At 35.6% G+C, this 20,886-nt stretch overlaps 5 protein-coding genes across 11 annotated transcripts; 4 read left to right on the top strand and 1 right to left on the bottom strand.

The window, feature by feature from the left end:
* The first annotated feature begins 612 nt into the window (after positions 1 to 612).
* Positions 613 to 6,472, top strand: LOC110812532 (Protein kinase superfamily protein). 6 transcript variants are annotated; one of them, XM_022039328.2, is made up of 6 exons: positions 613 to 715; positions 1,158 to 1,299; positions 1,376 to 1,717; positions 1,840 to 2,094; positions 2,185 to 2,318; positions 2,488 to 2,879. In XM_022039328.2, the coding sequence occupies exons 2-6, from the start codon at positions 1,164 to 1,166 to the stop codon at positions 2,689 to 2,691; spliced, it is 1,071 nt and encodes a 356-aa protein (XP_021895020.1). In that variant the 5' UTR covers positions 613 to 715; positions 1,158 to 1,163; the 3' UTR covers positions 2,692 to 2,879. The 6 variants fall into 6 exon arrangements, 5 of the variants coding, with proteins under 5 accessions (XP_021895020.1, XP_088074560.1, XP_021895021.1 ...); XR_015818589.1 differs by lacking the exon at positions 613 to 715 and adding an exon at positions 734 to 885 and having other exon boundaries at positions 2,185 to 2,397; positions 2,488 to 2,622; XM_088218434.1 differs by lacking the exons at positions 613 to 715; positions 2,488 to 2,879 and adding exons at positions 734 to 885; positions 5,920 to 6,472.
* On the bottom strand, positions 2,804 to 8,469 carry FAP3 (Chalcone-flavanone isomerase family protein). 2 transcript variants are annotated; one of them, XM_088218435.1, is made up of 5 exons: positions 8,007 to 8,464; positions 6,636 to 6,737; positions 3,608 to 3,763; positions 3,274 to 3,488; positions 2,804 to 3,134 (listed from the first exon to the last, which is right to left on the bottom strand). In XM_088218435.1, the coding sequence occupies exons 1-5, from the start codon at positions 8,239 to 8,241 to the stop codon at positions 2,976 to 2,978; spliced, it is 867 nt and encodes a 288-aa protein (XP_088074561.1). In that variant the 5' UTR covers positions 8,242 to 8,464; the 3' UTR covers positions 2,804 to 2,975. The 2 variants fall into 2 exon arrangements, with proteins under 2 accessions (XP_088074561.1, XP_088074562.1); XM_088218436.1 differs by lacking the exon at positions 6,636 to 6,737 and having other exon boundaries at positions 8,007 to 8,469.
* Positions 8,470 to 9,599: 1,130 nt separating this feature from the next.
* LOC110811659 (Carbohydrate-binding X8 domain superfamily protein) lies at positions 9,600 to 10,862 on the top strand. Its single transcript, XM_022038213.2, has 4 exons — positions 9,600 to 9,759; positions 10,136 to 10,161; positions 10,277 to 10,511; positions 10,679 to 10,862. Exons 1-4 carry the CDS (start codon positions 9,687 to 9,689, stop codon positions 10,702 to 10,704), a joined length of 360 nt encoding a protein of 119 aa, XP_021893905.1. The 5' UTR covers positions 9,600 to 9,686; the 3' UTR covers positions 10,705 to 10,862.
* Positions 10,863 to 11,328: 466 nt separating this feature from the next.
* Positions 11,329 to 15,923, top strand: LOC110811666 (solanesyl diphosphate synthase 2, chloroplastic-like). The gene is made up of 6 exons (XM_022038226.2): positions 11,329 to 12,171; positions 12,287 to 12,411; positions 13,486 to 13,613; positions 13,690 to 13,793; positions 14,803 to 14,930; positions 15,094 to 15,923. The coding sequence occupies exons 1-6, from the start codon at positions 11,940 to 11,942 to the stop codon at positions 15,640 to 15,642; spliced, it is 1,266 nt and encodes a 421-aa protein (XP_021893918.1). The 5' UTR covers positions 11,329 to 11,939; the 3' UTR covers positions 15,643 to 15,923.
* Positions 15,924 to 16,616: 693 nt separating this feature from the next.
* Positions 16,617 to 20,230, top strand: LOC110811674 (Peptidase S24/S26A/S26B/S26C family protein). The gene is made up of 4 exons (XM_088218432.1): positions 16,617 to 16,803; positions 16,888 to 17,112; positions 19,092 to 19,202; positions 20,001 to 20,230. Exons 1-4 carry the CDS (start codon positions 16,693 to 16,695, stop codon positions 20,043 to 20,045), a joined length of 492 nt encoding a protein of 163 aa, XP_088074558.1. The 5' UTR covers positions 16,617 to 16,692; the 3' UTR covers positions 20,046 to 20,230.
* Positions 20,231 to 20,886: the final 656 nt, after the last annotated feature.

The following is a 20,886-nucleotide window of genomic DNA, read 5'->3' as shown; positions in this document are numbered from 1 at the left end:
AAACATAACATATTATGTTTTTAATTATATAAATTTATATTTGTTTTTATTTAAAGGTTACTTTTATTATATTATAATTAATATAATACAATTATAGAAATAGTGGCGTAATTATCAACCAACCCCCCTAAAAGTGAATAAAACAACGAAGACATCACGTGATTCATATGAATTTTAGCAATAGGTAGAACTTTTAAATTTATGATTCCAACCGTACATGGGGATGTTCTCTTGATCTTTTTTTTTTCTTGTATGTATTTTAATATAAATCTTACCCGATTCAAATCCACAATAACTTTTACAAAATTTAATTAAGTATTAATAACCTAATTTAACTAAGCCTGATATTGAATTCAAGATGAAGCGCTCACTAATTCTTAATGAAAAAAAGAAATAACTAGCTGAATGGAGGCCCAGAACTTTCAGTTTTATTTTAATTATTAATTCGGGTCTCGTTAAAGTTACTAATGAAACTGTAAAAAACTTGTTTGAAATTTATTAAAAACATTGATTTTACCCAAGAAAAAGAAGTTGATTATTGAATAATTTGATTGATTTTTAAATGAACCAGTTCACCCAATCTTCCATGTGAACTAAATGATTGTTAACCATTAGTGGGTGGGTCGACAGACAGCTTACTGTGCTCACGAGCTACACAGCCCGCAACCAACCCACCAGCAAATGTCAACAAACAACAGAAATCAAACTTGTTCACGTAAATTCAATTTTCTTCTTCATCTTCTAGATTTCTCTCTTTCAATCCCCTAGAAAATAAAGAAAGCTAGATACTTTTTCTATTTCTGCTTTTCCCCCTTGATCCTACATTTATATATATTATGACATTTTGGCTCATCAATATGATTCGGATGTTATCGTGTATGTACTGTAAGTTCGAACTCTTGTCTTCTATTTTTGATCTGGGTCTTACTCCATTGCTCGGATATGCCATGTGTCTCTGTTCTTCGATTCTGACTTCACTATTCGTACATTATTTATATGTATTTCATGTTCGGTGTGCATTTCAAATGCTTGTAAAAGAACTATACTTGAAAAATACTAGTCCTACAGAGCATTACTACTTACCATGATACTCTCGATCTACTTCTCGTATTGCTAAATCCCAGCTGATTTCCAACCTTACCATGTCAAATTTGCAGAAATAAATGGCTGATGCTCCTACTTTAGCATTCTATATCACGATATGTTGCATTGCTTTCGTTATATCAAAGATCATCATTTCAGTTCTCCTTTATAAACAATGGAAAAGAAAACGAATGGTCTATGAAGATGGATTTTCAGGTAGATCAATGAGTAAGCTACTTTCTGAACTGGGATGAGAGGAAAATATAGATGCTAATTTTACCAGAAAATGCAGGGGGGAAGATGGTTATGTTCAGGTCTCCATTGCTGCTGCAATCTCTTACATCTGATATGTTATTAAAGAAGGTGCTGAAATTAAGCAATAAGGATATCATTGGTTCTGGAGGATATGGAACAGTTTATAAGTTGGCTATAAATGAATCTGCAGCCTTTGCTGTGAAGAGACTGAACAGAGGAACTGCAGAAAGAGATCGGGGATTTGAGAGGGAATTGGAGGCAATGGTCGACATCAAACACCGGAATATAGTCACTCTCCATGGATATTACACTGCTCCTCACTACAATCTTCTCATATATGAATTGATGCCTAATGGAAGCTTGGATTCATTCTTGCACGGTATGCATATATTGCACCAATCTAGATGCTGTATCTTTACAACTCATTCTTATGTATTTTCATGAATATTAAGTCTAAATTTCAAAAATTATCTTTAAATGCTAAGAGGGCTGCTGATGCAGGAAGATCAACAGATAAGAAGGAGTTGGATTGGCCAGCGAGATATAAGATAGCACTAGGTGCTGCAAGAGGAATATCATACCTTCATCATGATTGCATCCCTCACATTATTCACAGAGACATAAAGTCGAGCAATATATTGCTGGATCAGGGCATGGAAGCTCGAGTTTCTGATTTTGGACTTGCCACATTGATGGAGCCTGATAAGACTCATGTATCAACATTCATAGCCGGAACTTTTGGATATTTGGCTCCGGGTACAAGAAAATGAATCCTTATCACATCAGTCCCTGCCATTCTCTGAGTTTTTCTAATTTAATCACCAGCTAAACTAAGTTCTTCCACAGAATATTTTGACACGGGGAAAGCAACTGCAAAAGGCGATGTGTACAGCTATGGGGTTGTTTTACTAGAGCTTTTAACAAAGAAAAAGCCAACAGATGAAGCATTTTTTGAAGAGGGAACCAAGCTGGTTACATGGGTAAGTTGTTGATCTAGAATATACTTCATCCTTCCGCGGACTCCTCACTATTCACTTGTCATGAAAACTATTAACACGGGTATATCTGAAAGCACTTAATCTTTTATCCTATTTGAAATACTTATCGAATACATACGTTTCTGGGTTGTTTTATTATATGTTGGAACAGGTAAAAGGAGTTATCCAAGACAAGAGGGAAGAGAATGTCATCGATAGTAGCTTACAGAGTTACCCAATTGATGAGATCAACCATGTTTTTAACATCGCATTGATGTGTCTAGAGCCAGAGCCGGCCATTAGACCAACAATGGCTGAGGTTGTCAAGATGCTAGAGAAAATTAAACCAGCTGAGAAGCTTGTAAAAGATCACTAACATCTCTTTTACAGCTCCCTACACCCCTTTTCTTTCGGATGTTCATGACTCATTTTGTGCGTAACTAATATTCCGTATATCACAGTCACAGGCATGTGTTACTCAGAGACAGTAAAAAATTCATGCCTGTTGATGTATTTTCTTTTCGAGTTTATAGTGACAGTTGTCTATATAGACCTCCAAGAAAATGCAATACCAGGTTTTATAGCAGCTAACATCAATATGCTTTAAAGAAAAAAGGAATCAAAGTAATGACAAGTGGAGAAAATAACATGTGGAATCGTTTACTGGAGAATTTTTGCTAGCTGATCAGCAACCGAGGATTTCAAGGAAGGAGAAACAGGAGCATCTCCGAAAAATACATCAAAGAGAGCAGAAGTGACATTTGCTGACTCAATTGTAGCATCTGCCTCAGAAGGAAACCCTCCAGATGAGACACAAACCTGAAAATAATAGGGTAGACTTCTGGGTCAGTACACCCTGGATATTTAACGTAAAAATGGAGGATGGTGAAGTTCTTGTTAGTTCGTGCAATGGCAAAGTACTCTAATTTTGCATGTTGAGAAAGTTCTTGAGACTCACAAGCATTTTAGATGCATCCAGCCAAGTCAAAAATATTAAAGTTCCTTTCTTGAGAGGTCTCCCTTGGAAGATGCCACGGACTTTGGATAAAGCAGATTCATCGATGGGTGTAGAGGATTTGATTCTTGGGGAGATGGCTCCATCTAAAGCATCCCAAAAAGTTTTACCATCAACGTCTCGTACCAGGGTGATCTGCAATGATTTCTCAAGAGGAACTGCATGCATAGAAGTTAAATTGCTGATACAGAGTACAATATGAGATTCGTTAGAGAACTTTATTACTTCCCTCTTTCTTCAGAGAGTAAGAAAGCATCTAAATCAGTAGCATCATTACCCTGAAAAATAGACTTGAAAAGGGATGAATCCTTCTGAATCTCAGATGCTGAGAGGCCCTTCCAAGAATTCAACCCACATAAGATGGATTCATTAATATATAGTCCCGCAGCATAGACCTTAACACCTATAATAGCAAAAACCTTCTCCCTGTAGCCTGAAATTAGTTCAAAGCAGAATAGAACACTATAATACAGTCAAAAAGACCAATGATAGTAGCAGAACCACAATCAACAGCAGAACCAAAACGCACAATCCAGTAGGATGACTAAGAGAGATGGATGTTTGCAGTGACAGAATAGAAGAAAGAAAAGGTGTAGCACCCGGAAAGGAGGAGGAGAAAAAAAAAAAAAAAAAAAAAAAAAAAAAAAAAAGGGGGCCACGTCAGCAGGCCCGGTCAGCAGTCCCGGCCAACCGGGGCCTGCCACGTGGCAAGACCGTGTCACTCCGAAAGGAGCCACGTTGGCGATCCGCGTGGGTGCGATCCGACGGCCCAGATCAATCGCGCGATCGGACGGCCCAGATTCAATCGCACGGACGGCCCAGATTCAATCAAAAACGAACGGCCCAGATTAAAACGAAATGAACGGCTGAGATCAAAAGGTAAGGGGTTATAAATAGAACCCCCACACCAGACCACAAACCCTAGCCGCCCGCCGCTCGCCGGAGAAGACGAACCAGAGGCCGACCGCCGCCACCCGCCGCCGCACCGGGGAAATTTCCGACCGCCGATCGAGGTAAATTTCATACCCCCGACTCGTTTTTCCCCGCTGATTCCTCCTATGGTCAAATCGAGGCCGAAATCCCGGCCAAACGGCCGGAATACGCGGCCGAAGCCCAGCGGCGCCGCCGCGCCCCCTCTCGGTTTTTGCCTCCGACGAGGCCCTTCCCGGCCTCCGTTCGATGCAATTTTTATATCACCGTGATCACCATTCTTTTCTCTACAGGTTGACCGAAGCCGAATCACCAAAACACGAACCTCGCCGGAGAGCCGCCGTACCCGAGAGCGCCGCCGCCGGTAAGCTCCGTTTTTCCGTGAATTTTTTGGCCCCCCGAGGGCCCTAGGGTTGTTTTCTGACAAGGACCAATGCGAGTGTGGCCGTTTTCGGCCGTTTACCCGAGGCGACTCGCCGCCGCCAGCGGTGGCGCCGTCGCCGGAGCACGGCGGAGCCGCCGTGCTGGAGTTGCGATTTGGGCCGAAAGAGGCCCTGGGCCTAATTTGAGTTTTTTTTGGAACACGTGCAGGTACTGTTAGTATGTTTCAGTTCCCCGGGAAAAATTCAGGGAAAATTAGGGACGGCCTGCAGGCGCACTGTGAATCGTATTCGGATCCCGAAAACAAGTAAGGACCCCTCACCCTATTTCCTATCACGGTATTAAAGTTCAAAATGATAAAACGGTATTTCTTGAATTAACGAATGTGTGAAATTGCTTAAGGTGGCTAATGGAGCCCGAGTCTAGTGTGATTGGTGATTTATTGTTATTTGGCCTGTTTACAGCTTTAAATGCAAAATGAGGTTTGATGTGTTCATTTTACAGATTTGTGTGCATATACTACGTTTTTATTAATCATGGGTTGAATGACTGAAAAAACTGATACTGTATGTTGTCTGTTTGGCATGAATTACTGTTTGCTTGTTTGTATGTGAATTGATGATGCTGACCGAGGAAAAGGAAAATGAAAGATTATGTAAATGGGTAATTGTATTATGGGGGTCAGCCTGACTAGATATCCTGGGAGATGGTGGACGGACCGGGTCCGTAGGGAACCCTACCGGGATTGTGGTCTCACATGCCGGACGGGGTATGGAGATCTTATGGTTTTGGCGCCCATACCGGACGGGGTATGGGGACGGCCCGTTTCACCCTCATACCGGACGGGGTATTGAGGTTCATGGTTTTGGCGCCCATACCGGACGGGGTATGGGGGACGGCCCTGGAAACTGATTATGAATGTTAAAGGTTAACGGGTAGCGGAACCCCTTGGACCCCCACGGATACTAGTAGGCTGGTAAATAAGAAAAAGATATGTTGTACAATGATTGAAATTTCCAGGGGCGTGATAAGTGTTATGTTTTACAGCTCATATTATTCAATGATTATGATAATGTTATTGTTTTTCTTATATTGTTTTCATAAATTCCACCGAGGTAAGTGGATGGTAAAAGTTTTCATGTTAATAAACGAGTTTGTTGTAAATTATGCTCCATTGGTCTTTTTGTGTTTTTCTACCCACCTTTACCTCCGTGACGGTGAGATATCGTGATGTTCTTACTGGGCTAGTGTAGCTCACTCCTTATTTAACCATTTCAGATCAGGAAGACATGGTTCCCGAGCCCGTTCCGCAGGAGGACGACGAAGGGGATGCCTAGAGACTCTGTAGTCATACTCATAGTTTTATTTTCGAGTTTCTTTCTTAGTTAGTTTAATCTTTTATATTTTAAGTACGTTTTTGGTTTTTCGTGTAAGGGATGTTAACTGAAATTTTGATCTCGCTTCCGCATTTGATATATTTAAATACCCATTTCATTTTGATATTTCCGGGGCCGTTACAAAAGGAGAGAACAGAAAGACCGGATGACAGATAGATAGAGAAGAAAAGACTAGGGTTAAAGCAAGAGAAAAGAGTACTAAAGGGGAGAATATGAAAAAGAGGTTCTACCGGATGACAGATAGATAGAGAAGAAAAGACTAGGGTTAAAGCAAGAGAAAAGAGTACTAAAGGGGAGAATATGAAAAAGAAGGTTCAGATGAGAGAGGGGAAACAAGCAATTACGAGCATTCTCAAGTTCTAAGCCTAATGAAAGATCGACACTTCCCTACCAAGTAAAAGTTTCTAATAACACAAAAAAAAAAAAGAGAATCATGCAACAATCCCTTTATACTTTTCATGCATTTCATAAATGATTTCCAAGTATGCATAAAAGTTACTCATAAGCTGATATCTACGCCTACATGCAAGTCTCAACTAACAGTTGAAAAATTTATTTTTCTTCAATTAAATGCTCAATGATACTGAAGAAGCTGACCAGTTCCAAGCAAAGGCAGTGAACTTGAACAGCCTGGCAAATTCAAAGACGTCTGAAATCTGACATTGGTTGCAGGTTCCTCAACGTATTCTGCACTTCCAACTGCATGTGTTGAGAAGGCAAATGATGTCAGAAGCTTCTCATCGGCACAAGATTGAGGAGAAAGAGAATGGTAAAAGGATTAGATTTCAAAACGTCTTCTCTGAATCCTATCTTTTACTTTCTGAAATTATGGAAGGTAGTAAAAAATCCAAACGGCGAAGATCCCAAAACCAATCCCGACCTCTTGTGCTGCTTTTAAATTTCTAAGAATTTCTTAGGCAATATATATTCAGCAATGGCATAGAGAATTGGAGATTACTAATTAAAAGTCACTGATATGTGGCATATATCCACATGGAGCCCATTGGATCATGATTTGCTCCCTTTAGCCCTCCTCGCTATAAGTAGTATCCTGATCCAATTTCTTGTGCATCATAAGTGAAAAACACATGTAGTTTTTGGAGGAAGCTAAGCCACCTTTGTCTTACCGGCTATAATTGCTAATTTATTAAACTTCATGGTTGCAAGATATGAGGGGCCTTTTCACCGTGAAGGCATCACTATAAACACTCAAACAAATACAACTCCAGCACACAAAACAGCTCGAGCTAGTTTCATTCTGCAACCAAATAGACTGTTCAAAAACAAGATGGCATTCATCTTTTGATATTCTGTCAGTAGCCATATCAGATCATTTACCACCTAGATAACAAGTAAGGTTTTCTTTCCTATTTTAACTTTCAGAAAAAAGCTTCTCTATATTTTACTACCAAACAAACAGATCTTCTAAATTTTAGAAGTAAAAGATGGAAACGGTTTCCATTTCCAAATTTGAAATTATAAGAAAACAAGAACATTTATGTAAAAAATGCAGCCTTCAATAATTTTATGACCTTTGTCAAGACTCTTCCCATTTTCAGAGATGACTCTCTGAGATCATGGCTTAGGATTTGCAATACATGCTATTTCTTTTCAGTCCGTAGAAAACTCCAATCTCTCCTGATTGTCCCATTTATCATAAAATTCTAACAGCCCTAATACACAGAATGTACTACCATTTTTTGTTTTAGTTTCTTCAAATTTCCCGACTTTTCCAAACCCTTTGGCCTAAATCCCCATACCAGGTTATATCAATACCCAAAAAGCAAACAAATTTTCTGAATAGTATCTAACTATGGCAGCAAAAAACTTTTGTGATTGTTATCCAATTTTGAGTTCTATCTGCACCCAATCCAAAACTTCTCCTAATAAATTTCTAGTGTACATTTCCAATCCTCACTAGACGAACTAAACACAGGCAATAAAGAAGAATCTTATTGAAAAAATTACCTGAAGATGACGCTTTTAAGGAGAAGCTTTTCTGGGTTCTGTTGCATTTGTGGTGGGACAAGTGTTTGCTAGGAGAAAAAATGGATAAGGGAGAAAAGGAATGATTTTTTTGAAGTATTCTAAGTGGGTTTTCACAATTTCTCGGAAAATAGTTTCTGGGATCTGAATTGCAGTTGTGGGATGGAATGTGTGAAGGAACAAATATTGAAGAGGGAATTACTGAAAGTCCCTGCATATTGAGATTACACTTGTGTGCTTCCAGTTTCAAATCAAGAAGAGCTGTTATGCGAAGTATGATTATAGCATTAGTTGTCAGTTCAATCTTTTAATTCACGAACCAAATTGGTAGTTGAGGTGGAGCCAAGATTCGCCACTGTAAAGAACAGAACAAATGGGCAATAGCTATAAGTAATTACCGCAGCACTCATACACTATTCTTTTGTTCAAATGACGTGCTTTTGAGATATTGTTGTAATGATTCTGACTTGTATTTTTCATACGGAGGACAAATGATTAAAAAAAAACTATACAACCCTTTTTAATCTTTTTAACTCATTTTGAGAAATATCATAAGAATTTAGTAAATCCTAAATATTCTAAAAAAATTTAATAATTATCCTCGTAATTTTATTTAAAATAATAATCTAATTTATAATTCATCTTTTTATAAATAATATTAAACAAATTCTTCACCAACGTGAGCTTGGTTACCATTATGGTAATTACAATTTTTGCTCGTAAAAAGAAATTTGGATGGCTCTTGTGCACAAAGACTACACAACGAGTTTATTAAACTAATATTGCAGATTTTATAAACATTTAAATTTTAATTAACTTTGATTGAAGTGTTAAATATTTGAATGATAAATACGATAACATAATAATTATAGATTTAAAAAGATGTATGACAATTAATAATTTAATTTTGAAAATTATTTGATAAGTGATTATTGAATTCAAATATTATACTTTTTTTTTTTTTTTCGATCTAACAATCCCTCAATATGTTTATATACGAAACTTATATAACATTATTATTAATGTGTAATATGTAATTTAATGATTAAAATATATAATTTTTAATAAAAAGTAGAAAAATAGAGAAATATTATATTGTGGAAGACTAACAAAAACAGAAGATTAATTGGACTTGTAGCTTAAGTAAATTTCAATAGAGGGATACAAAGCCGTTGGCAACAAAAAAAAAAAAAAAAAGGAAAAATTTCAAGAGGATAGTTTGACAATTACATTAAAACTCTTTTGAAAAATGGAAAATTTTGGGATTTCTGTTCTTCTTTTTTTCAAGCTTTCATGGACAACTTTGACAAAGACAGAGACTCAAATTGAGTCATTCCGCGTATGATTTTTCAGTTTCATTGTTTTTTAATTAAAAAAAAAAAAAAATTATTGAAATCTTATTTTATTTTATTTTCTAAAATGTTTCAGACATTATTAAACAAATGAAAAAGAAAAAGATAGAAAGCTTTTGAAACCTTAATTTTTGTCGTATCATCAACCTTTTCTTTTGCCTCTTTTTCCCATAAAGATTCCTCCTTTCAACAACTCTCTACCCAAAAATAGCCGTTGCATTTCTTCCTCTCCCTTTTCATTTTCTACCTACAGACCCTCTCTTTAAAACCCATTCTTCACCACTCCACACCACCATTTCAAACCAAGCTCATGGCTAAACCAGCTTTCTTCTCCTCCTCTTCCTCCTCTCTCCTGCTCTTCCTCATCTTCTACTTCATTTCAGGTTAATTTCCTTTCTTTTTTATGAATATTCTTGTTAAATCTCACATGGGTTCTTTTTGTTTTTGTAGCTGGAAATCACTTTTTTTGGCGATGGGTAATTAGTTTGATTGCATTCTGATGAGTTTGGATAGACAATTTATTGATTTCAGTAGCATTCTGATGGTATATCCCCATGTTGTTCGTAATAAGAATTACCCACTATCAATTGGGAGCAGCAATTTGAAAAACTCTCACTTTTTCTTTTAACGCTAGATTAATTTCCCAGATTTGCATGTGGGTTTCATGCATCAGAGAAGAAGAAAGAGTTTATTTGCATGAGTTTGAGTTTAAATAAATGAAAATGAATGATTTTCATAATCATTTTTCACTTTTTGCAGGGCTAAACTTCACCATGGCTACACAGGTAACACAAAATTATTTCTTTATTTAACTCACACACCAGAAACTAACTAGTAAATGATTATATATGATTTGGTTGATCATTATAATGATATATATATATGATTTGGTGAATGCAGAAAACATGGTGTGTGGCTAAACCATCATCACAAGATAAACCTCTTTTAGACAATATAGCCTACGTGTGCGATCAGGTTGATTGCGGGATTCTGAACAAGGGTGGTCCTTGCTACTTACCTAATAATTACATCAACCATGCCTCAGTTGCCATGAACCTCTACTATCAAGCAAAAGGAAGGAACCCTTGGAATTGTGATTTCACGAAGTCTGGTCTCATAACAATTACTGATCCAAGTAATTGTTCTTTGTTAATTCCCTCCATTATAATTAATGTTTATGATCATATATGATATAACACATATATATATATATATATCATCATGGTCTGTGTTCATTTGAAAGATTTCTCGTGTGATCTGTGCTGTAACATATCAGTAATGTTTGTTTGTATGATGTTGCAGGTTATGGTAACTGTATATATGAGTGATGACTTTTGTTGAAGAATCAAGCTGCAATAATTGCCTATCAGGGAGGGATATATATATATATATATATGTATATGTACAAATAATATGATTCTGCCATGAATTTAGATTGTAATTAATTAATTAAATTCCCCAAAATAATGCAAATTCTGAAGAAGAAGTGTGTTTGTGTAGGAGCTTATTAAAATAATTGAATAATTAAACATATTTCAAAAATATTTTAAAAAGTCAGAAAAATCCCGCCAACAAGTCAATACTGAAATTAGAATTTTTATGTACTTGTTTGACTCAATTTATATTATTTTTGGTGAAAATTTGTAAAAATATTTACATTTATCATCATTTCTCTCTATCATATCATTAGATTAAATGTTACTTCATAATTAGTAAATTTATAATTTTAATTTTTAAATATTATTAATAAGAATCAAATATTGGTAATCAAATCAATATTGTTATTGTATATAATAAATTTATTAATAAAAATATCTAAATATGAGAGAATTTATTTCGTATTTAAAATCAAATTTTGTTTTTTGTTTTTTAATTCTTTATATTATTAATATAAACTTTCCGATCATATTTTATTGAAGAAGAAATTTTTTCAAAAAAAAAAAAAAGTTAAAAAACACCATTTTTGTTTCTTCCTTTTACTTTTTATTAAAACTGCTTTAATAGTATCTAAAGGATCATCATCTATAGGGATCACACAAACTTGGCACGATGAATATTCAGAAATCCGTATATGCTTTAAACCCACAATTAGTCACTTGGAAGAGAAAAGAAAAGAAGATTACTTGGCTTCAATTTAAACCACCAGCTGATTCTGAACCACATCTAATCTAAGGCTCTCTTCATTTCTAATTCCCACTCTCTTCTTCCTTCTTTTATTTTTTCTCTCCTTGTCTCAATTAGCACTGATATATACGCGACAAACACACACTCCTATGTGGTTTTATTGGATCCACTCAATCCAACTCTCACACCTGTTGGTTCCCCATAGATAAATAAAACTTTTCTCCAAATCTTTTTCCTTCTTCCAACTTGTCCTCCACACCCATCTAACCATTCTCTCTCTTCTGCTCCCTTCACCGATTCTTCGTGTTCCTCTGATGGCAAATTGACTAAATTTTTATCTGGGTATATTTTTTTGAGTGAGAGACTGGTGGGTTTTTATTTTTATTTTTATTTTTATTTTTATTTTTATTTTTTTTATCTAATCTTTCTGGGTTTGAGGATGATGTCAATGACATGCCGCAATCTTGATTCTGGGACTAGTGTTCTTGATTCGGTGGGTTGTGGGTGTTCCTACAATGCTTTAGCTGATAGGTATTGTTTGAGAACTTGGGGGAGAGCGGTTTCAAGAGGTGGCAGCAGAAGCTATGGAGTTAGAAAATTGGTTTGCTTTCGCCGAGACGTTAGTCGTTGTAGAGTGTTTTCAACGAAGACTCCTGAAACTATGCTCTCCGGTAAGTTACTTAAGAACTAGTAGCGGTTTGTTTTTTACTAATGGATCTGTAATTTGTTATTGGCATCATTTGAAATTCAAATATTGATAATTTCTGTTTTGTGGGATAAGTACAGGAGTTGGTCAGGGTCCTCCATCAGTGTTGGATTTGAAGAAAGAGGCAAGAAGGCCAATATCTTTGGCAAATTTATTTGAAGTTGTTGCAGATGACCTCCGGACATTGAATCAAAATCTCCAATCTGTGAGTACTTCATTGAGTTCACTACTCTGCTGGTTGCAAAGTTCATATATTTATAACTGTACTAGCTGGCTGTCTTCTATACTATGTTATTTTTTATAAGCTGAATTTATATGGAAGGGACTGTATTTTTCTAATGAATTTCTGGAGGAAGGAGACTTTACTGGTATCTTTATATTCTGCTGGGAAGCAAAAGGTTGTCTATGCTTCCATGAGAAATAATGTTCTGTTAACAACAAGAGCATTCTAAAATCTCTTGGCCTTTTAAAATTTGGAAGTCTGGGTGATCTGCAGTAGTACTTCAAGTGGAAGCAAGGAGGATAGTGCCTGTAAAGCATCTCTGCCACCTCATGATCTGATTCTTTTAATTAAAATCTGTTTTGTCCCAACATGAGGTGGATTTGGGGACCTTATTTTGTGAAGCTAAAAACTTCTGCTAATCCGAGGAGGTTGATGCTCTTGGTAAATGTTTTATTAGTTTTCCACAAAAGAAGTGCGTGGCCTCAATTTTTCAGATGCCCATTTAGGATTATATGGATCTCGTTCTGTTAGACAAAAAGATAGTTCAATGATACCACATGACTACTGGTTAAACTGTTGTCTCTTGATGTGAGCATGACTACGGGTCTGGTGCCACTATTAAACAAATTCCATATTCATATTTTCTTCTATTTATTTCTGGGTGTCTTTGCATAGTGTTGAGAAGTTGCATATTTGATTTGTCCCACATAAGAGACAAGATCAGCTCAAGGTGATTCACTGTCTCATGTTTATCAAGGTCGTCTCTGAAACCATTATGTGGGGTGGCTGTTTTGCAAAATAAAGCAAATAGACATTTTAGTTCGATCAGATTCAGGTTTTATGTTCTGGTTCAATTTATGGACAGCAGGTCTATGGTGTGGTGCTTTTTCATTAAAACATTATTTGGATTTATCTTGCTCAAATTGGACTTTTTTGTATAGTTTGTGGTCTTTATGATGTACGATTGCAGAAGGTTCTGCTATTATGCTTGAATCTAAAATGTTCTGATCTTTTTATAACTAAGATATAGTCATCTAATGGATAATGCTTTTGTAGATTGTTGGTGCAGAAAATCCAGTATTAATGTCTGCGGCTGAGCAGATCTTTGGTGCTGGTGGCAAGCGGATGAGACCAGCCTTGGTATTTCTTGTATCAAGAGCCACAGCTGAACTAGTTGGGTTGAAGTAATGCCCTGAACTCTTTCTACAAGATACCTAGTAATTTTCAGCACAATATTCATTTCATATTGCTTTATTGCAGGGACCTTACAAGGGAGCATCGTCGTTTGGCTGAGATCATTGAGATGATCCATACTGCAAGTTTGATACATGATGATGTACTGGATGAAAGTGACATGAGAAGAGGTTAGCTACTGTAAACTCAGTGAAACTCATTTATATGCGATATTTTGTTGATATCACTTAGTGGTTGGTGCAAAGAAAGTAAATTATCTGTGTACCTTTTGGAAGTTCCTGCAACTAAGTGTATTTGAGTGCTGTTTGAATCACCGAATTGCTATTGAAATTCCAAAAGGCAAATGTATCTAGTGTCTTACTTAGGTGAGGGGGATGTGCATTTTGGTCTCCATCAAACAAAATCATATTCGTATTTTTATCAAGCACTAGCACCAAACTTGTGATTTTCTTGATTGTCATTTTTTCTAGATGCTGATGAAGTGGTTAAGGAATTCTCCAAATCAAACACACCTTGTAGAATCTTTCACAATCAACAGCTGAACAAAATATTTATTCCTGCATATGTTAGTTAAGTTCAGTTTATTACTAACTTGGGTTTTCTTCACTTTTTTGGGAATGTGGAGAAAAAGAAGTTCAAAAATGACATTCTGGACGCAAGAACCACTGATTCAAAAACTTTTGGACCCAAATTACTGATCTTCAAATACTTTTCGATGTGAGGTTAAAGCATTATAACATCCACCTCTAAAATTTTTGATGTCTTTATCAAGATCACATCTAAAAATTATAAATTGTAATTCAAATGACCGCATGGTTTAAAATCGCTGAGTTAGAATGGCTTGTATTAACATCCATTCGCTCAATGACTTTTGGACTAAATTATTGACACTTAAAAACTCAAGCCCAAGTTATTGCTGTTGTGTAATTTGAGACTTTATATAAACTCAACAGTCACATTTTTTCAGATGTGATATTTAGGATATCACCTGAAATGTTACTTTTTGATCATTATGTTAAAGATCTCAAGAATTTGCTATAAGTGTAATGATTGAGAAACAAATATGGTCAAATTACATCATGCTTAGCATGTTTTCCCTTCCCCCAATTCATTTCCTTTTGTACATTTTACCTCCTTTTGTTGTTTATCGTTGTGGTGATAGTTACTGCTTGTCTCCAGGGAAGGAAACTGTACACCAGATTTTTGGCACAAGAGTAGCCGTCCTGGCAGGGGATTTTATGTTCGCTCAATCCTCATGGTACCTTGCAAATCTTGAGAATCTTGAAGTCATTAAACTCATCAGCCAGGTATATCTTTAGCTTTGCCAGTTCAGAAATTCAAACTATTCGACTCTAGTTTTATTGACAGTTACCATATATGATGAAAAGGGTTAAAAGAAATTCTGGGCACCAGGAAGTATTTCTAGCATCTGAAGTTACTGAATTTTATGATTGACTAACAATATGGCAGGTCATTAAAGATTTTGCAAGTGGTGAGATAAAGCAGGCATCCAGTTTGTTTGATTGTGACATTGAACTTGAGGAATATTTACTCAAGAGTTACTATAAGACAGCTTCTTTAATCGCTGCTAGCACAAAAGGTGCTGCAGTTTTTAGCAAGGTTGACAAGAATGTCACAGACCAGATGTATGAATTTGGTAAGAATCTTGGTCTATCCTTCCAAGTAGTTGATGATATATTGGATTTTACTCAATCTGCGGAGCAACTAGGGAAGCCTGCTGGCAGTGATCTAGCAAAAGGGAATCTCACTGCACCGGTGATTTTTGCTCTAGAGAAAGAGCCAAAATTAAGAGAGATTATTGAATCTGAATTCTGTGAGACGGGTTCCCTCGACGAAGCTATTGAATTGATTAAAAGATGTGGTGGTATCGAGCTAGCACAAGAGCTGGCTAAAGGGAAAGCTCTTCTTGCTATTCAGAATCTCCATTGTCTTCCTCGCAGTGCCTACCGGTTGGCTCTGGAGGAAATGGTTATGTATAATCTTGAAAGGATTGATTAGTTTTGATATACTTGTTGGATCTTACCACAAATAATTATTTACAAGGAAGAAGATGGCTTGAAGCAGAAGCCTTTACCGGTTGCACAGGCATTTTCTGCATACCAGTCAGGACCTCATGACGATAAGCTTGCTTGTGTCTCCTTGTATATTCATTAAAGATATCACTCGGTGAATTCAGCTCTTAGTGTCATTTATCCTACAAGGTTCTCACATTGATGTGAAGAAAAATTACTCACTTATTTTTATATAAGTAATATATTTTACGGGTTTATAATTTTTTATTTAGTATTTAAGTGATTTTTTTTATCTTCTTGAATATTCTAATTTATTTTTTTTTTAATATTTTAATTTATTTTCTTTTTTTATCTCTCATAAGAGAGAAAAAGTGAGGGTTAAAGAAGGGAGAGAAATTTATCTCCCGAATAAGAGAAAAAGTGAAAGAGTTAAAGAAAGAGAAAATTTATCGCCCGAATAAAGAAAAAAACAAAAACATTAAAAGAAAGAACAAATTTAATCATCGATTCTTTCTTTTTTAACAGATTAGATTATTTCCCACCATTAGTTTGGTCTCAACTTCTCTTCTTAGTTCCCCTCATGTTTATAAAGGATTATATCTGCACCTTGATTCGCCAATGGACATTTTATGACATAACAATTAACAATTTTTAATATATCAAAGTAAAATACTCATACTCTTTTGAACTAAATAAGTTTTAATTGATTAGTTGCTTCATTATTAATTTCAATAACAATAATAATAATAATTTAAATAAATAAATTCACTACTGTTGATTAAACACCAGAGTTGCTGGACATTTAAGAGAAAATCAAAGTTGGGTTATTATTCTATGGACTTAGTTTACTGAGTCAAGGGCCCATAACTCGATGTACTCGGGGCCTCGGGCGACGTTGATCACTGAGTTTGAAGGATGGCCCATTGTAAGTCCACCGCTGTCAGTCCGTTTCTTCCTCAAAACGTCAAGATAGCATTCGAAACGAAACGGGGGAATTCTCTCTAGTTTCTTCAGCAGTTGACAGTAGCAGAGAGAGATGAGAAGATGGAGAGAGATAGTGAAGGGAGCAGTTGATGCAACCTCACTGGTCGCCAGGTTCTTCTGCTTGCTCCACGTCACCAACACCTATCTCTGTTCAACCTCCAATGTCTGAAACCATAGGTTCTTCTTCTTCTTCTTCTTCGATGCGAAAAGAGAAATCAGATTATGATTTTTAATCTGTTGAGTGCAGGTGTACGGTCCTAGCATGTTCCCGACCTTGAATTTCCACGGTGATGTGATCCTCGCAGAACACGTGTCTCATCGGTTGGGAAAGTTGGGCCTTGGCGACGTCGTATTGGTTCAGTCTCCTGTCGACCCTAAGAAGATTGTGACTAAGCGCATTGTGGCCATGGAGGGCGATAGAGTCACTTTCTCATTGGACCCTATAACCACTGATAGCTATCAAACTCTGGTGGTATGTGCAGTTTCTTCTTCCCTTTCTATGCCGTTTCTAGGAGAATTGGATTTGCACTGATTTTTCATGAACTAAATGCAGTCTTATATTGCTGGAACTAGGATAACATTCTTGGAGAAATTAAGTTAAACTGATGTAGAGAAAGTAAGTGTTGTGATTGTGTCTGTTCGATTTCTAGAAGTGTGGAATGTATTGTAGCTTATAGTTTTATGGGAATTTCTGCGTTACAAACATATTTGGGGGAGTTTGAGGAAGTAGAAAACAGGGGTACGGGGGGAGGGAGAAGAAGACAAGAAGAATTTCACACAATCGTAGACAACTTACCTGCGGAGAAAATTCTTTAAGTATAGCTCAATACATTATGAAAGAAATTATAAATAATTTCTTGGTTCTAATGGAATAGGAATCTATTTGGAGTTAGAAATTCTTATAAATAACATAAACAGTAAATGAAATGCTCATTCTACTAAAATCTGAATGAGATACAATATCTACTCTATTTAGAAACTCTAAATAACTAAAACTTTTTTTTTCATCGTACTCCCCTAGTTGGAAAGAACTCGGCCTTGAGTTTTGAAGTGTTGAAGGATAAGAAAAACATCCAAGAAGAATTTCACAACTTCATGATTTGCCATCCACATAAAAACGAAAACAAGAACGTATTATATTTAAAAAATAAAAATGTAAACAAGAGAGACACACAACTGGAAGAGCGTGCCCTGTAGACAAGACAAAATCAACAATTGAAAAGTTTGTTTCATATGTTCATCCATGCATTGAATATCTATAGGCTAATCTTTGGGTGAAATATCTTTAGCAATCTCAGAGATTTTTTGCCATCAGCTTCTTTTGGTAGTTTCCCCTTTTTTTTTGCAGCTGTTCTTCAATCTGGAGCTTCTACCTTTGTGCTAATATCTTGCAAGTTATCACGGGGTTTAAGTACTGTTGCTTGTGCAATTGAAAGGTTTTCGGCAAACCTTAGCTGTGTTCCTAGCACCTTGAAACTTATCCCTCAGTCTTTGGGAACATCAATATCCCTCACTTAACCTTTAGAAAGCACTTAAAAACTTATCCCCTAATATAGCATCTTCATGGCTACTGCCTTAGTAGTAAAAGAATGTTGACTTTTCAGAAGAGTATCAAATTTTGCTTTGGGTTCAACTTTAGTTATCATTTTTGAATGACTAGCATGTGTACCTGCACAAGGATGACATGCAAAATTCAAGAAATGGTGGCAGTAGATTGGTGATTGGTGATTGATGTTTTTTGTTGTGGCCGATACGGCACAAGCTCGATAAGACCACACCATTGCTGGAATTTCACAATTATTGGTTATTTCTAGCACTGATTACTGTTGGAGGTTTGGGTACGAGAAATTGGATAAGTTAGGAACTTCAGTAGACAGAGAGGAATAATATGCCTATTTGGAATATACGTAAATTGAGTGACTAGGCCATCATACGTACTGCTGCTTAGCGTTAAGTTTGATTGCACCACACAATCATACAGAACAAGTCTGAATATAGCTTTATTCATCGTGAAAGAAATTCTAAAATATTTATTGGTCTGATATTATCCCAATATAATTAGAATTAGGAAATCTAATAGGAACTTGCACATAAAATAAATCCTAATGCTACTAAATTGCTAATCATCATCTCATCAATACCCTTACTCTCTAGTACCTCTGATTTCTTTAAACTCAGTAAAAGAGGCATCACCAACAAATCAGCTTAAAGTTAGGTTGGTTGTTGCTTGCTGTTAGTAATTGAGTAAGGAGTTCTCTTGGAACTTGGCATTTATTGCATTACTCCTTTGTATTCTCTTCTGATTAAGTATTTTTTAGCCTCAATTTCCTTTGCCAGCTTTGTGTTATTGATGTTGTATTTCTGCCCTTGTATCATTTTTCTTATCTGTTATATCTTCACGATTCAAACTGAATAATTATTTGGTTTTCATTTGTTACGATGAATGGATAGGTTCCAAAAGGGCATGTTTGGATCCAGGGTGATAACATGTACGCTTCCACCGATTCACGATATTTTGGCCCTGTTCCTTATGGTCTTATTCAAGGAAGAGCATTTCTAAGGGTAACAGTTTTTAGTTTTGCTTCTCTTTTGTTGGTTTCTTTGAGTTGTTATTCTCTTCCACAATTAGTCAGATCAGTATTTCTGGTTTCCACTGTCCTATTAGCAGTTATGAACTTCCCTTGCCATAATTGATCATTATGGAAATATTTAAAATTTGGCAGCATCCCTTGTTATGACTTATTCTGAAAAAAACTTCCAAGTTTTTCAACAACCAAGAAAGCCTTAAAATTCATTTACATAGCTAGTATGTAAGAAAAACTATCATATGTAAGCACTTGTCTTTTGACTCTCACGCTTGTCTTTATCTTCTCATACTGCCTATTTCGCAATTTTTCCATTTTTCATCCTAATGGATTTCAAATTCATTCAGCGAATTCATACACTTCTTGAAGAATTATTAAGAATGTTTTTCGGCTCCTTGTGTGTGGGTATTTTCTTCTCCTACATGTCCCAACCTTTTTTTCCCCCTTTTATGGGTATGCATACCATTGAAATCCTGATGGTTCTATAAGGACACTTGTCATTATTCACATAACAATTGATCGTTAACATTAATATAACGTAACAACATATCATAAAAGCTTAATTCTACATCAATCTATCATTTGCTCTCATTGTGTGTTATGCATGCAATGGTTTTACTTAAAATTGAGATTCTAATAATAGATTCATGATTTAAAAAAGAAAGTATTAGTGATTGTTCCTGAAAAAATGAAACAAAAGAAACATTACTGCTTATTTATTTTAGTTGTTTTGAAAAAAAAAAAAGGGTCTTATGTTCCTTGTGTTATCTTTTAGGTTTGGCCACCTCACGGCTTTGGATCCTTGGCACACTGGGTATAATATGAATCATAGTTGGAGGAACATTGGTGTTCAAAACTTCTTTTGACAGTTTTGATATTATCTAAGATTGTAATTATGTTTAATCGAGTGATTTTGTAGCCTCCTTTTGAAGCTGATACTGAATTATTTGAGTGTCAATTGGCAAAAAGAAACAAATGAAGATGGTCACTGTAGATTACTTTGTTGCTGATACTCTCTCAGTTCTTTTTGGTTTGAATTTGAGAAAAGCTAATAAGGAAATCAAAACAATAAAAATGCATAATTGAAGGAAATTAGAAAACAATTAAAATGCAGAAATTGTGCCATGAGAGAAGTTGAATCTTTCCCAAGTACCTTCCTCTAGTCTCAAGTTTGACCATGGAACTTTCATTTTCAGCTGACCCAGTTGTTCGTTGTTGGGAGTTGAGGATTGAATGTTGGGAGTTGACGGTTGGTACTTTTAATGCTCTCTAGCTATTTTCAAAAATAGATAATAGTAGGTTATGGATAATATGAAAGTTTTTTTTTTTTTTTTTTTTTTTTTTTATAAATAAAATAAAAAGATTATATATTTTATTAACTAAATAATATATAACATTAACAATAACATATTTCTAAATATACTATAGACAATTTAATTATTAGTATATATAAAATGCACAACTTATAACACAGAAAAATGGATAAAAGTATAAATTATGAATCTAATGAATAATTGGTCTAAACCTTTAATACAACTAAAGTTTCAATTCAAAAAAAAGTTTCAATTATACATTTTCCACAACTTAAGTTTTAATCTTACCATTTATAAGGTTAAAGTTTCACTAATACCAACTTAAAGTTTATATTGTTGGTAATGATT

This window comes from Carica papaya, chromosome 4 (assembly GCF_054855325.1).
Source record: "Carica papaya isolate Zhongbai chromosome 4, ASM5485532v1, whole genome shotgun sequence".
In the NCBI taxonomy this organism is placed as follows: Eukaryota; Viridiplantae; Streptophyta; class Magnoliopsida; order Brassicales; family Caricaceae; genus Carica; species Carica papaya.
This window is presented reverse-complemented; position numbering and strand designations above follow the sequence as displayed.